General features: G+C 38.0%; 1 protein-coding gene across 2 annotated transcripts in view; it reads right to left on the minus strand.

Moving 5' to 3' along the window:
• Nucleotides 1-627: 627 nt before the first annotated feature.
• The window catches only part of LOC139691018 (cytochrome P450 9e2-like), a 38698-nt gene continuing 22392 nt past the window's right edge, over nt 628-16933 (minus strand). For both annotated transcript variants that reach the window (XM_071588732.1, XM_071588733.1), the window contains 2 exons: nt 3761-4015; nt 628-2934 (listed from right to left, as the gene is read on the minus strand). In XM_071588732.1, the coding sequence (XP_071444833.1) occupies nt 2762-2934; nt 3761-4015 (428 nt within the window). In that variant the 3' untranslated portion in view covers nt 628-2761. The remainder of the gene's footprint in view (nt 2935-3760; nt 4016-16933) is intronic.

Below are 16933 nucleotides of genomic sequence, written 5' to 3' on the forward strand. Positions count from 1 at the left end.
TTGGCACATCAGGAGGATAGGATCAGAAAGGACGGTAAACAAAACCCTCACTTCCCAGAAGAATATAAATACACCTGACCTATGGATTAAACAAGTCTAAGGAGACTTTAAAAATGCGGGAGTAGGGAAGAGGATAGTGAAAATATATCAGTGATCAGGACAAAAAATGCGAAGGCAAAGGATGTGTCAGAAGAGAACCCAATGAAAGCAATAAAGGGTATTATTGGAAGAAGAATAAGCAGGAATTAAGGAAAACTAGCAGAAGATATAAGAATGTGAGAAAGTGAAAGAAGCTATATGGAAACAGGCCATAGATGGCGGAAACGAACTAAAAATACAAAATAATTGGAGCTGCATTAAGAAAAAACATAGCATGCAGTACATAATGATTACTGTAGAAATAAGAGAAAAATATAAATGCTGATTAGGGTTTAAAAGACCACCTCTCGTCCATTTAACAGAGGCATAAGAACTTTGCCGATCTTGTGATGCTGTCAGCTGTTGGCTCCCCCAAGTCCCGGTCGTGTTAGTATATATTTGTTTAACTCTAGGAATTTCACACACAGGATACCTGATCATAGGTCTCTTATGAAGGACCTTTAAAAAATAGTGATGATACATTTTTATTCCCACAGTTTATTTAACAAATTTTTCATGATAATATAATATTAATAGGTTCATCTGTTTTGTATATGTTTCATTCATTTAGCACAACTTTTGTTGATTTGACTCCAGTATTGCATCTGCGGCAACCGTTGCATGTTGAAACAAGTTCAGTATCCTCAAGACAATGATTGAGGGCATGAACACTCGACTTCACATTGGTATTTTGATTTCGCCTGAACAAATCGTCAGCCGAAGTCTATTTCATGCTACAGGAGGCTCATTGAGAGTTTGTTCTTCTTCATACCACTGATATAAGATGGTTTAAAATGTTTAGAGAGAGTAAACAATTAATTTCAAAAGAAGGTGGACCCAAACCTCCAGTCTCTGCCTTAAAGAACCAAATTTTTTTTAATAATAGGAGCTGTATTCAGCCAAAGCAGTAATGATTATTGGTAAAAAAAGTGAGAAAACTATATCGGCTAGCATTAACACCGCTACTGAAATTAACACAGCTGGAAGAAAAGTTGGCAAAGGTGTGTCGTCAGCCAAGGCATTTACTTTGAGGGTGACAAGTTCAATTAAGCTGTCCTGTCTTTTTTGATCACACCTTGTATATGCGTGTGTGTGTGGATGAGACATAACAGAATATACATTGGCAAACAAAGACGACAATCAGATATATTCAGAAGCGGTGGAAAGTAAAGTTCTTGCCCCGAAGAGCTTTTTGAGACCACTTTGTAATATTCCTGTTAAGCCTATAGACTTCCATGTTCTTCATTTCGTTCATTTTATGGTGGCGACTTCCAGTTATCCTTTTCATAATATTTTGAGTAAAAGTCTTATCCTTGAATACATTTCTCAGACTAAAAAGGAATATTATAAGTAATGTTTTTCATTGTGGTTGACCCCTAATTCACATATACACTGTGTATACCCTTCTTTATTTAACACCTTGTTGATTTAGGATTTAAATTCAAATTTCCCCCTGAAAAGGTTCCCCAAACTAATTTTAGTAGTGAGTTACGATGTCTGGAATACTGGAATTCCCAGGTTGATAATAGGAAAGTAATATAAGGCAATGATGTAGCCAACTCTTAGGCATTAGTATGAATGGAACTGAATGGCAGCGCGATTTCCCAAGTGCTAATCACTGCTTGGCTCCTTTCCCTCTCGTGTCGAACTCAGGGAAAATAAAAATACGATGAATTTCCCTCAGAGATACGTGCACGCAACGTCAAATTCAAGGAAAAATGAGCTCTAAACAAAACCTCATGTGGCAATAAAGTGAATTACGAGTTTCCTATTTTATTTCCTTCTTAAAAGACCACAAAACCACAGTCAGTGGCAACAACGCAGACTCTTTCACAGTAATATTTTCAAATCTAGCCTTTGATGAGGCAATCTCTTTTTATGAATAGAAGTTAAAGTTTTTACAAAAAATTGTTGACGAATAAATAATTAAGTAGAGATGCGATTTGCCCAAAAAGGTTTTTTTTCGTTTTATACTACTTCATATGATTTTAATTGAATTCTCTGGATTGATAAAAATTTTCAAAATTGCTTGTTTACAATATGTAATTTAGAGAATAACAGGAGTACGAGTAGAGAGAGCACGCTGATGAAACAATGGAATGCCAATACATTCTCTCAGAGATTTGTGTCGCCACCAAGGCCACTACCGACTAGGTTTTTTTTGACATAACTACCTATTGACATTCGATCTGGAATAGAAACATTACATTACTATGATGAGAAATGTCAAAATAAAACTTTGTAAATCCACGTGAAAAATGAACTTTAATGCAACCCAGGTTTCACTGCGGTGCATCGTTATCAGGGCGTCATCAGGTAGTATCATCATGCCTGATGATGCTGCACCGCAGTGAAACCTTGGTCGCATTCAAGTTTATTTTTTATGTGAATTTACAAAGTTTTATTTTGACATTAACCATCATGGTACAATTCCACAAATGTTACGCCTTAAACGATCAATAACAATACTAATACGGATTATCTAAATTTTAATATAATACTGATCAAAATATTAACATTAAAAAAATTATTTCCTTTCCCAAATCATATATTTTAGGTGAAAATTTTAGTCCTTTTAGCCTAGTCAATAATTTTCAAGTATGATACAATTTGTTATTGAAAATTAATCAACTACAGGCTTGACTCGTAGCCATATTCCAGTTGCGGCTGTCAAAATAAATGCTCTTTTTGCAAACTTAAGTGGGACACTGGTTTTTTCTCTGCAGACCTCAAAGTCAAAGTTTGCAATTAAGACTATCATTCCAATGCGGGCTTGCAGTTCAGCAAATCGCTGGCCTGTAAGGAAGAGAAGATTTGGCATAAAAATGTACATAAAATATCAAAATGCAAAAAATCATAATTTTTCATAATTTTGTAGCATAGTTTTACAACTACATTTTGAAATTTGCGTCATTTTGACGTTTCTCGACGATGTTTCTTAATCTGTATTATTGAATTTTGATATTCCATCTATTTGTACGATTACCATAATACTTTTTAGAACTTCACTTGCATGAGCCGCATTTGACGATAATTAACTCTGAAAATGCAATTTTTAATTCTGCCCGAAAAAATATAGGCATTTTTTTCTCGAAAAAGTTGTGTTCTTTCAATACGGTCTAACTCTTGGTTTCAAGTTATAGTTTTTCGTTCTGATATTCATCTAATATCACCTAGTTGCATAAACAATTTTACGTGAGATTTCAGGATGACTGAAACTTGCATTAGATTTAAAACTACAAAATTTGGAATTGGATTCGCGAAATATGGTCTTTCGGTTATCCAAATTATTTCAACAAATATTGAGTGTTAACGATGGTAATAACATTGAAGAATTGGAGAATGTTTTTACATTGTTCCAGAAAAGCTATAAAATTCATTGTCAGACAAACGTAGAAAGGTATGCAGTTCCCGACGGAGATCCAATTTGGTAGTTTATTTGAGAAAATATTAAACATGAGAACTGTTCACTGATTTCATGACTCCACAATCACATTATAATATCAACCGAATATGGGAGAAGGTAAAGCGTATGTCAATGAAATTCAGCAACAACATTGATTGAGTCTAAATCAAATTGGAAAATTTTGCGATAATATTCTGTAAAAATCATTTTTCAAACCTATGCAATGTCGAGGTCCATCTCCGAAGGGTATATACCGATACTGGCCCACACTCTCCCGGATGTTGTCTGGAAGGAATCTGTCAGGATCGAAACGCTTTGGATCCGGGAAGTATTTCGGGTCATGCTGCATATCTTGTGTTGGAATAAATATTTGCGTGAATGGCTCCAAAACGTAGTCCGTCCCTGGTATTTTATATTCCTTGGTATTCCTCCTTGATAGTAATCCTGCCGGTGGGTATATGCGCAATGTTTCTGAAAGAGTAAAATTAAGTAACTTTAATTCATCATTAAAAATTGCATAAATTACAATAAGTCTTTAAGAGTAACTTTAAAAATGAAGATCTTCCAGGAGATCAAATGAAAATTGAATAACATTTCTAGCTCACTATATTCAAAGTACTCAAGAAGGACTCATAATGATAACGGTAATAAAGATAGTTGTTTCATTAATATTTAAGTAATATTTTTGTACGAAATAAATTTAAGAAATATAACACACACACACATATATAAATAGATTTTTTGAGTGTAAATGTATATATATATATATATATATATATATATATATATATATATATATATAAATATATATATATATATATATATATATATATATATATATATTTATATACATACATACAAAAAAATACAGGGAGAGGAATTGGCACCCATATCCTGATGTGTGAATTTCACATATCGTCGGGCTTAGCACTGGGTGAGTAGAAGTAAAGTAAGAGTTCTGCCCCAGAATTGTTTAAACAATATAAAAACGTTATTTAATAGTTTAAACAAAAGCGCAACGAAAAGGTGGCGTTGGTGTCGAAGTGAGAATTCAATTGTTAAACAAGAGAAGGTCTGAAGCGTCAGGTTAGTCATTTGTCAATATGTTAAACGTGCAAGGCGTTTCAATTTTTAAACAAGAGAAGTGATTCGGTTGGGGGGGTCGGGGGGGGATTGGGGGCATCTGGGTTTGTTGTACGAGGAAATATTGTTTTAAGTGATTTTTAGTTTTACGTGAGGAAATATTCACGAAACGCGAGGAAATTGATTTTTAGTTGTACGTAATATTCACGAAAAAATACGCGAGGAAATATTTTTTATTCACTTTGAAAGTTGTGATAGCAGTTTCCGGCAGCGCGAGGAAATATTTTTTATTCACGTTGCCGTGTTGGAAAAAAATACGCTAGTGATAGCAGTTTCCGGCAGCGCGAGGAAATATTTTTTATCCACGTTGCCGTGTTGGAAAAAAATAATTTTTCCTTAAGAGTACGAGAAGATTCCCGCGAGCGTCTATATTTACGATCTGTAATTATTGAGTCCTGAAAAGGACTTTTTTCCTATCAAATAGTCATCCTATCAGATATATCCTAGCAATCAATGAAACCATATCTCGATAAATAATAATTGTATTTTTCGTTATTAAGATATTTCAACCTATCAATTATTAACGGCTTTAATGCATCATCCGTTACTTTCGGGAAAATGTCACATTCATAATGCCATTCGTATTGCAAACAAATGTTTTCCATAGCAGTGTGATCAGGATTATTCTTAGCCTTTTCTAAAATTTCCTCAAATATCTTGTCACCCCTTTCTTTTATCATTTGAATGTGCTTTTCAAGCTCCTTCCAGAGAGGAATCGAGCCCGTAATGGAGCAAGTGGCGCTATCCATAGGTCCTTACTGCACAGCTTACAGGATATAAATGAATGGGATCGTTCCAAGACGCTCTACCTCATGCGTTAGAGTTCGGAGGGGAGGGGGATCGTTCCAAGACGCCCTACCTCACGCGTTAGAGTTCGGAGGGGAGGGAAGAGGGGAGGGAAGAGGGGAGGGGTCGGGTAAAAAACTAATTGGATCGTTCCAAACAAGTCCCAAGACGCTCCGCCGCGAGCGCTTTGAGGGAGGAGGCATCAGGTGAAACTCAATGAAACTCAGAGTGTGAAGACATATTCAATTTATAAAAAAAAAAAAATCATCCAGCAACATTGTCAAATACATGGTTAAATTTCCAAATTCAATTTATTGACAATCATTCAGCAACATTGTCAAATACATGGTTAAATTTCCAAATTCAATTTATTGACAAACAGCAACATTGTGAAATACATTGTTAAATAACCAATTCATTCACTAATCATCCCTCCTGTTCTTCTTCACTGTATTCTTTCTCAGCTTCAAGTTTTAACAAGAGTTTGTATGGAGGGACATTATCCAGAATCCATTTTTTCAATTTTGAACAGTTTTTCACTGCACACGTGAACTTATCCGTCTCATGACACGCTAATGTGCACTGCCCATTGAATGGTTGCTTGTACTTTAATGGGTGAAGGGACTTCAAAGCGGGGGCCTCAAGAAATTTTTCAAGTTCATGTACATTGCGATGCAAAACTTGCGAAAGGAAGTTACATTTTTCCATTCCCTTGGCAAATAGATGGTCATATGCCCTAGTATTTTCTTCAAGGATTTTTTGCAGTTGATCATATGGAATATCTCCCGCATCAGCGGGTATTCCATGGTGGATGGTTTCTGCCCACCTATTTTCACTGTTATCATCCAAGTCAGGGGGAAGTTGGAACACCCACGACTTACGCCGGTCATGTTCCAAAGCCTCAATGGCTAGTTCCCTGACAATGAATTTGTTTGCCATACCAATTTTTTTCAGCAACAATGCTTGAAAGTCTATAATTAGTACTTTCTCCATGGCTGAAAAAAGTGAAAATTTAGAGCGGTTGGACATTATGTGGGAATCTAACCTTCAAGACGTTGGACTGTTCGTCACCGAAAGTGATGCACACCTTCTCGATGCCCGAATCTTTCAACGCTTGATTAATACCCTTCAAATGACTGACCACCAAATTAGCAGATTGGGTGGCCAAATCAAGGGCCGAATCTATCAGCTCAAAGGAGTTTGATAATATCTTCCAATCGCAAGCGTTAAAGGTTACGCGAGTTTTTTTATCTCCCAAATTTACGTGAGGCTTTCCAAAATACTTTACAAATTGGACGGATGAATCCACGTATGAAGGAATCACTAATGTTTCAAAATAGTCCGTGACGGATGCTGCGTAGTTTTCTAGGCTGGTCCACTGCTCGACGTTGAGTGTAACAGTTTTACTTGAAGATGTGATCTTAACACACGGAGCACCACTTTCAACCAACCAGCCGATGAACACGTTCTTGCTCTTTCCCAGCTTTAGCGATTTTCGTAGCAAGGGGTGCAATGATGGAGGATCGATGGAAGAGCTCCTCCTCCTCTTCTTCACCTCAGGCTTCTGCATTCTCAACTGATGAGCATGTTGCTTTCAATTCGACTTATATATCTGTAGACAGCCAGAGCAATCCTTTTTCATGGGTGGGGGGCATCAATGCAAGAGCCCCCCTTGTTATAATGTTCATAACATAGACTGTACTCATTGTCACATTTTCCGAGTTGTCTAATTAACAAAAGGTGCACTTGCCGGGGGCGAAACACTTCCAAAAACGCCACGGGTAGATTTTTAATATGTTTTTCACTCAATAGGTTAACCTCACCACTCAAGGCAGCGCACGCGCGTATCGCCTCGTTTATCTCATCCATGTGGAACGTTGAGGCTTCGGAAGCCAACTGCCGGATGCTCCTCTTATCTCAATCTAAATTAAGCCGCGGTCAAGCAGAGCACAGCACTTCTGAGACATGGGGTGACATCTTCTTTTTCTTCCATGCCGACCAAACTCTCGGAGGAAGTACTTTGCAAGAATACAGTCGTTAAGACTAGGTTTGCGATGAAATAGGGATGGGAAAAGGGAAATAGGTTGGCGAGTAATGGACTTGAAGAGTGTATACAGACAGCAATACTCCCCACAAAGATCTGATTTGTAATTTTGTAATCTTACTTTATTCGAAATCACGGTGAAAGGTTCCAGAAAGATAATTATATCCTCAATCAATGGAGGAAGGCCATAGGAGTCGAAATATTCGGCTCGATTTTCAGACACGTACACAGCAATCCAATGGGTCCCAGGCTTATATGAAGGGTCAAAATTAATTATGTAAATTCCTCGAGCTGCGCGACTAGGAAGTTGATCGGATGGAAAAACCCCTCTAAATTGGCGTCTAGTTCGGGAATCCCGCGTTAAAACATCTTCGATATCATCAGTCTGCATCTTGATTGCTACTTGACTCTATCAACGGAAGCAATCCTATTAAAATCGATCGTGATTTCGGAATTATACTCGGCATATGTAATTATAGTTACGGCATTAGGCAGAGGATTTTTAAATTTAGCTTCAAATCTCACATTACCCGCTATCGGTTTGGAGACGTGACTTTCTTCTCCGCTTCTATCAGGAGTTAGATCCCAGGCTAACACGGTGTAGCCGTGTTTGAACATGTTCAATGAGATTTGATTACCCCAATCACTGTGGTGTGCACCCAGAGCTGAATAAAGCTGACGGTAGGCACGTGATGCATAATTATTACTATCGCTATGGAAATTCATTTCCAATCCCCCCACGGGGTTTGGAGAGCCGTTCACGTGAATGCAACAATAATGCATCGAATAATGCTTAAAGCTAAACGGGTTTTTCACCTTTTTACCCTGAAAAGCGTCATCATCAACCATAAGTATTAATAAATTGGTGGGAATTTGACCTACAATTAAGTTCTCATTATTGATCATGGTCACGTTGGATGGCACTGTAAATGTTTTTACCTCTGTGCGCTTGTATGGGTATACGGCATCATACTGTCGTAACAGTTGTTCGTGAGAAAGTAAAACTGAAGGATTGATTTCATAGTGTGGAACGAATAGCGTGGCCTGAATAATTTTAAGAATTGAATTACCATTTTCCTTTTCTTTAATATAAAACGATGGTTTTGCCAAGGTCAGAACGACGTCTACGTCAACACCATTTATGAGATAGCGTGGTTGATTGAATAAATCAACGTGGAGTTTCCCCTCCAATTCAACAACATTACTATTAGCAAACCACCCCTTTCTCTTTTCAAATCCTGAGTTGTCAGCTGTTTGGGCATCCAAATCCCTTCCAGTATCCAGTACCCATCCGTCACACTCGAGATGGGTGCGTGAAGCATCTGTACCATAATTTAACAAGTTTTCTATGTAGGATCTATAGTGGTAATTGTCCGAGGAAGTAATTCGACTTCCATTGAAATATACATGACACTGCTCAAACAATGAATGCAAAAGATTATTAACCACTCCAGGTTGATCTACGTCAGTCGATTTATAATCTGCACCGTTGCTTTTGCACAGCTTTGCTTTAATATTCAAAACGATACCATTCAAATCTCTGTACCGGTCACCGCTATCTTTAATCGCGAATCTTAATTCTGTGGCGTTGTCAATAGATGCAATAGGTCTATAGGGTACGACTGTACATCCTAGCACACTCGATTGCAGACTAGGACGTTGAAATATGTCTAAACAATCTGGAATGTACTCTTTGTCTTCCATGATGTTATCACTTTGACTGCAAACCTTTCAATAAACCTATTGTTAGCAGTTACAACGTATTTATCCAAAATAAGCAATCATGATGTATTTATCCAAATACATCCTTAACACGTTTTCGGAGTTTCCTTGCATAATCATTCTTCTTCTTTTTATTCTTGCGCAAATTTCCACACTGTTTCTTTTTTCGACCACCACCTGCTTGAGTCTTTTTTATTTTAGTACTTTTATATTTTATTCTAGTTCGCTTTGGAGCACGCAAACCTGCTCCGGCCATCCTACTTATCTTATCCTCCGCTTTCCTTTTCAAATTCTCTACCGCCTCCATCGATCTTGATTGAAAAGCTTCCTTGATTGGTGTCCCAGCACTGATATCTGATAACACTCTTATACCCGTATCCCTAGCCTCTCTCCCTACAGCCTTGATTCCTCCTGTGACTAATGGCTTTACCACTTTCCATAGTCCTCTGAAAAAATTCCCCAAGCCTCTACCTTTTTGTCTATAATGACTCGATCGATACACAGGACCAATATCCCCACCTCCAACCTGTGTAAAGTATCGCTTATATCGATCTACGTCCGACAACATCCTATCGATAACTGAAACACGATTACTCAGCATGTGTATTTATTGCCTTATAAAATGTAAAACGATTGTTGAAGGGTTTATGCTATCGGTAAATGGATACAGTTCACCCATCTTATTCAACAATTTAATTTCAACAGTGTCAAAGTCCTTTTTATCAAGATGCATATAATACGGCGAGGTGAATATTTGGTGGTTTCCGCGATCGCCCATGACTACACGCAAACACTTCGACATGACATCTCCAACCATTTGCGGTGCTAACACGTCTAGGTAGACAAACACCTGGCTCGTCAGACGCTCAGGTTCCTCGGGTATAACCGCCTCCATTTCTGAACTCTGTTTTCGTTTACGACTCACATCTGGGGGGATACTGAGTTCCGCAAAGGTCCGCATGAATTGTATGTCAAATTCAGCCCTCGCAAATTCTGTGTTAATATCTACTCTGATCGTACTGAGAAGTTCATCAAGGGTGTATCTAGTAAACGATAGTGGTATTTTAACACCCCCTATATCTATGAACGTATAGGGACATTTTATCGAGGAGCGTTTAATTAATGGTATACTCCCAGACTCGAGAGAGAGTTTATTTTGAAACCAATTGTGTAGCTTGGTAATGTAATACCATTTTTGTTCAGATGGTATTGTTCTATTAATTGTTCTCAGCAAATCTGTTAGACTATACGTTCGAGCTTTCAAACTAATTACTACACCATCTGTTACTTCAACCTCAACGACGGGGCACGGAGGAGCTTCAAGTTTAAGCCTTGTGGAAGGTGGTTTTTCTTCCGGTTCCACTTTGACTTGTGATTCTTCCACAGGTTTATCTTCCGGGGGGTCCACAGGAAGGTCAAGTTTGGGAAAATAAATTTCAGCTAAGCCTACTTTCCATGAATCCTCAGTGGCTATGCGCTGGGGTAATTTCACTCGAAAATTTGCTATTGTATTATCGGGGAAATATTTTCCGGAGCTATCGCTCAAAAGAAATAGGAAAAAATCTTCGGTCGTCATAATCTTTTCACGCCGCTGGCTCTGATCCAAGTGTTAAAATTATCACCGTACCCCGTCCATTTAACAAAGTATTCCAGGTTTTTACCCTTCCCTCTTCGTTTTAAAATATTTTCAATTTGATATTCTGTATCCGAACCGACTGATGTCTTGGAGAGTTCTTCAGCGTAAAAAGATCCTTCTATCCGTTCTCCATTCAGATCCTCTAATTTATAGGTTGGAATTGGCGTTCTATTAACTTTCCAAACTTTAAAGATTTCTCGGGAAAAATTTTGTTCGTAAGCCTTTTTGAATGGTGTCCTCTCTTTTGATATGCGTACAAAATCACCGATGGAGAATTTGGGCCGTTTCCGAATGCTCCTCACTAAACGACGCGCGACCTTGAATGCGTTCTTATCATTCACTTTACTCGGAGGTACACCTATACTTGAATGTACACCATCGTTATATCCTTTCAATAGTTTCGGTAGCGCATCAACATAGTTCAAAGTGTTAAAGTAGGTAAAATATTTATACATACGACCCTTGAGTGTGCGATTGAAGCGTTCAACTATTGCAGCCTTGACATCTGGGTTGTTCGTTGTATAATAGTCAATTCCCTTATCACTAAGGAAACGTTTAAACTTCACATTAGAGAATTCACTCCCCTTGTCACTCTGAATTTTGTTAGGTTTTCTATCGGTTAATATTGTTCCAAAAGCGTTGATCACATTTTCGGCAGTCTTACTTTTGAGGGGGATTGCCCATGCATATTTGGAAAACAAATCAATCACTGTGAGAAGGTATGCATATCCATTATTGTATTTTTTCAACTTTCGCATATCGTTAAGGTCACACTGCCACGTCTCATCTATATATTCAGGAGTATATCTATTTCTGGGGAACGTCTTGCGTGCTTGTTTATGTAACGTGTAAGTATTCTGTCTTTCTAGCCATTCCCTCACACGTCTTTTGCTTATTTCCCTTCCAACACCATTCCAAAGTCTATCAACAGTGGAATAGCTAGCGGGGTTCACGGGGTCATAATATATAGAACTCAATCTAGCTTCTTCCAACGCGGAGCTCTTTTCACTTTTCTTAGACGGTCTTTGATGGGTGTGATCGGACGCAATTCCTCTTCCTCTTCCAACTTGGCTGTTTTCGCAAAATCGTCCAGAACTCTTTCCATATTTCCCGCTCGTCGTTTTAACATTTTTGTCCATGATTTACCAATCCTACGTTCAGCTTTCAAAAGATTCCTACCGTGTGTTGTCGTCTTGACACTCCCTTTTTTGTTCCCTTCCAAATTTTTCCTATCTTCGTCTACATATGTTATAGAAATGGGGTCATTCATGCTGTTTACAGCTCCTAAATACGAATCTAAAACCCTACGGTAGTGGTGCCATTTTTTCGAATCATCCATTTTCGTACTAAGCACTTTTTGCATTCCCTCGTCTAATCTTGATACATCCCGCCTCAATCGCTGTTTTTTAAGCGTTTGCGGCTCGATAAGGAACATTCTTTTTAAGCTCATCCTATCAGGTTACCAAGGACACTACTCAAAAGAGATCCCAAAAGGACTGGTAAAAAACCTCCCTTCTGTTTCAATAATTGACGCTTTTTCTTGATGGATACGTTAGAACAGCTCAATTTACGAAGAGTTTCCTTATAGGGGGTCAACCTTTTCTTCACTAGTCCACTTATTTTGTGATTCCCATTTATTGTATTTAGACAGCACTCGCAAACAGCTTTTATACCATCCTCGTTTACAGACTCAATAATTGATTTTCGCAACTTTGGATTGGCAGTTTTTAATAGCCTTATGAGATGTCTGTGCCGCTTCAATCTCTTCATAATTTTTTACATACGTTGGAACAAACACGGAAGTTACTTCTCCCGGAAATATTTGTGTCCTGAAACGCACTCGATCGTCCGTCTCTTGTGAGAGGTCGAGGGCTAAGTAAGTATACGGTTCGGAAGTCACGTCTTTATAAACCCTCAGCAGTTCACTAGGATGCTCCGGATAAACCTGTGCTGCAAGAAACCGAAACTGTGACCTATCTCGTGGATTTTTGAAAACTATTATATATTTAGCGTTGAGGGAAATATTACGAGCCTGAGGACTTTGGTAAAAAACATTTTGAGTAATAAGGATGACGGATATATTTGAATGATGTGAACCACGTGTGAAGAGCTCGCTGACTCCCTTGTTATAACAGTCGTGCATTAAATCGTCTATTACGTAAAGGGTTGATATCTTTCGTGGATTATCAAACTTTGGCACTTCGTATTGAAACTCCACACCTTTCAGCTCCTTATCAGGTTTGCTTTGACGATTGCAACACCATATTGTTTTTTCGATTTTTCCATCAACCATTTCCTTTAAATTCTCTAGAAATCTTATTACGAATGTTGTTTTTCCACAACATGATGGACCAGCACAAATACATGTAAATGGATGCTTCCACAGCAACGTCGGATACATCACTAGTTACAATTAAGAGTGACCCACTGAGTTTATACATTACCTTCCAACTTCGCGACGATGCCTTTTAACTCATCGACTACATTTGATAGAGTTGATTCCTTTGCGCATTGAATTCCGAAGAGTGATAGACTACTTGGACCTGCGTTTCGTAGTGTCTTATTGAATTCACTATATTCATAGTAATTGTCTCCTTTGAAAAAGTATATGAATCCATTCGTATACCTAAAGGCTGAACTGATATTCGTAGGTATGGGTGGGAAATTTGTGCTCAAATATTTAAACTCCTTTGGCTCGAAGCTACACTCATCCATTTCTACGACGAAAACATCGCTGTAAAACAAATAAGTTCTGCCAGAGTACGTATTTAAAGCCCCTTGAATAATTGCACTACGAGGGAGGCGCACATCTTCTAACCTTTTCGGAAAGCCCTGAATAAGTGCTAAGCTTTCATAATGGAACATGTAAATTCGATGTTGTATGAAAATAACAATTTCGCCCGACGGTCTGCGGTATATAGCATCAATTTTTTTAATATCTGATGGGAGAAAAGGAAGCCAATCAGTGATAACTTGAGCTTTTGGCAACTCGTCATTCAAATTAATCAAATCTATCATCCAAAATAGTCTACCACTGAATACATACATGATGTGATCAATTATAAGCAGGTTATCAATTTCCTTAACGGCGCATAAAGAAGTTTCCTCCTTCCCTTCTTCACCACCTTCATCCCCCGCCGGCTCTTTCCTTTCACGATTCCTATCATTTTCAGGTTTCCCATACAAGCTTTGTATCGCCAGTATGTCATCTTCCTTTAACGACAATGACGCTTCGTGCGAATAAATCGAATACATAATAGCTTCCTTGTCTCTAGAATGGGAAATTCCTAAACTATGTCCAATTTCGTGAAGCAGCACCTTGTATAAATTAGCAAATTCAATCGAGTGATTCAAATCCTTCTTCAAATACCAGTTCTCAGCTTGATCGATATGTATCTCTAATGGGTGGCTCTCAACGGTTGGTAATTCAGCGTGGGCCAAGATTTTACCATGTCCGTCTAAAGGAAAAGGGCATATACCCCTCTTAGCATAATACCTATGCTTATCCATGGCATTCACTATTGTTATATCAGGTCTAACAGTGTCGTGTCTGAATATTAAATTAGTCACTTCACTCCACGCATCGAAAGCCGCTTCTGCCAACTTCACGTGTGCTGCAGTAGCCAATGGGTAATGCCAAGTAATGTCATTCTTACCCCACTTGTGGTGAGAAACAGTGAAGCTAATGTCATCCTCAACGCCACAGCGGGGAGCTTTTGTCAAATTCAATGTCTCCTCATTCACTATCCCATTTGCTGTCAAATTGTAATATTCCTGGAATAGCTTGAGAGATTTCTCAAAGCTCTCCTCTGATATATTTCGTATTTCGTTTTCACTTACGTCCAGGTAGCCATATTGTTGTAAATATTCTGCGACGCACATGTCTATATCACCCCTAATTGGATAATATAAAGTCGTCAAAATTAACGCGAGAGTCCACATTGTGACCTTTACAGGAGCTAACTCTCAAATAAGTTCCTTTTCTTTCCTTCATGTAAATTTAAAGAGATTACTACTCTAATCAAATCAATCACCATCAAATGCATCATCATAGCTTCTCTTCCTTAAAAGTTTGTCATGACCCCAAGCAATGGTATTCACTCCATCATCACATATGTACCTCTTATCATCATCAGAGCTCAAAGCTGTTTTATTTATTTCAACTGTACACAACTGATGTTTCTGTGATCTAATCAGAGACATCTTTCTGAAGGCTGGAGCATTTTCACGCAAACAAGTAACGTAATCATTGAATGTGATCGATCTATCTACGGTAGCCTTTTTAACTCCCTTGGCCCGTTTTCCCTCATATTGACCCTGCAAACGATAAGAATACAGTTTACTTCTGAGCCCTACAAAATGAGTAATTATCTTACCTCCACACTCATCCTTCATCTTCCCGATCACTTTTTCATTTATTTTCGAATAGCACGGGTGGTTTGAGGGGTAATTGGATGTATCGTATAGGGAAATGCTCTTTTGAATATCAGAATAAAAATCCTTAGTTTTCAGCTCTAGAATATAGCTATCTGTATCCATATATAACAATTTTACATCGTTATTATTATAGTTTACTTTAATATGACTATAAAAAAAATCATACATAAGCACTTTCGAAATATCAAGAACTGCCTGTCCTATGTACAAAGGTTTATTCATTTTTATACTGCTATACCTTTTATGAACAGCCACTAGATTTTCTGCAAAAATAGTTCTATCGAGAAAAAATGAACTGCAGATTAATTTATCTAATCGTTTTTCTCTATTTACCAATTCTATATCTTTATACTTCCGTACATTCTGTATTGTTTTACCAAAGACACTATTGTTAAATAGTTTGAATAGGTCCCGATCAAACTCGGTCGTTGCAAGTCTCCGTTTCTTTGAATTAATGTCAATATATGGCTTCATCCAAGGGGATTGATCAAATTCAATTATTCTATGTATCTTTTTCAATTTAAGACCTGCTGCTAACGCCTGTTTTAACGATCTGTAATGTATGACGTATCGTTCTTTGTCGTACAGTGTAGTTAATAATTTAGGGTACCTACCATTCGGTGGGATTTTCTTTTCTGCACAAAACGGTAGGTCTGAATGAAAATCATGGAGTTCTTTAGGATATTCTAGATCCACCTCCAATACATATCCCTTGGGAGAATCGTCTGGGATTACGGTGACGTCAAGTGGGTCTACCCATCGAAAACCACCCATGGGAAGGGGGGCTGATAACCCTGCGGCATATAAATTATTAAAATCGACATAAACAATAAATGTTGACTCATGTGAAGGATTAAAATCTTCCATGTACTTATTGTTGGCCTCAGCGTAACGCTTTGTGCACTGACTGATACCTCCCCGTATTCCTTTTTCCATCATTAGAATCATATCATAGTCAGTTAGCAGCTCTAGTGTGACCCCTGTATATTTAAGCATGGCGTCAAAGGAGAGTCCTGGAAGGGTGAAATACCACGCGGGATCGAGTTCATACATCGACATGCAAACATCTCTAAAATTCTCAAACACGTCCGCCAGTATCAGTACATCGGTTTTCAAATACAAGTCTGAATAGTCACCCAACGTCTTGCACTCAAATTCGGACCACACAGTTTTAGCGAACGAATAATCATCGTCTGTAATAGTACCCTCTGTTAGAGTACTATAAAAGCATTCTTTTGATGGAAGGCTGCTCTCGTTTAATTTTTCCCATGAATCTACATACTCGTATGGAAATACTCCCTTTCGCGTGATTCTCTCAGTTTTTTCTTTAAAAATGTGTGCCGTTTGCTTGAATTTATCCTTAGGAAGAATATCGGCTAATCTAGATAGTGACGTGCTCAAAAATCTAAAACTATCAAGGAACCGATATGAGAAATTGGAATCGACGTTTTTCGAGAAAGAGATATACTTTTCCTCAGTATTTGGGATACATGTAATTTTCATAGAATCACATCCTAGGTGCGGTACAATGAGGTGTGCGTCATAATTAGACAGATTATGGATGAACACTGGTAAAAATTTTGGATTTTTAAAGTTTACATTACATGCATAGTGAGCAGCC

The sequence above is a fragment of the Hetaerina americana genome, unplaced genomic scaffold, assembly GCF_022747635.1.
Source record: "Hetaerina americana unplaced genomic scaffold, ioHetAmer1.1.p SCAF_3, whole genome shotgun sequence".
Lineage (NCBI taxonomy): Eukaryota > Metazoa > Arthropoda > Insecta > Odonata > Calopterygidae > Hetaerina > Hetaerina americana.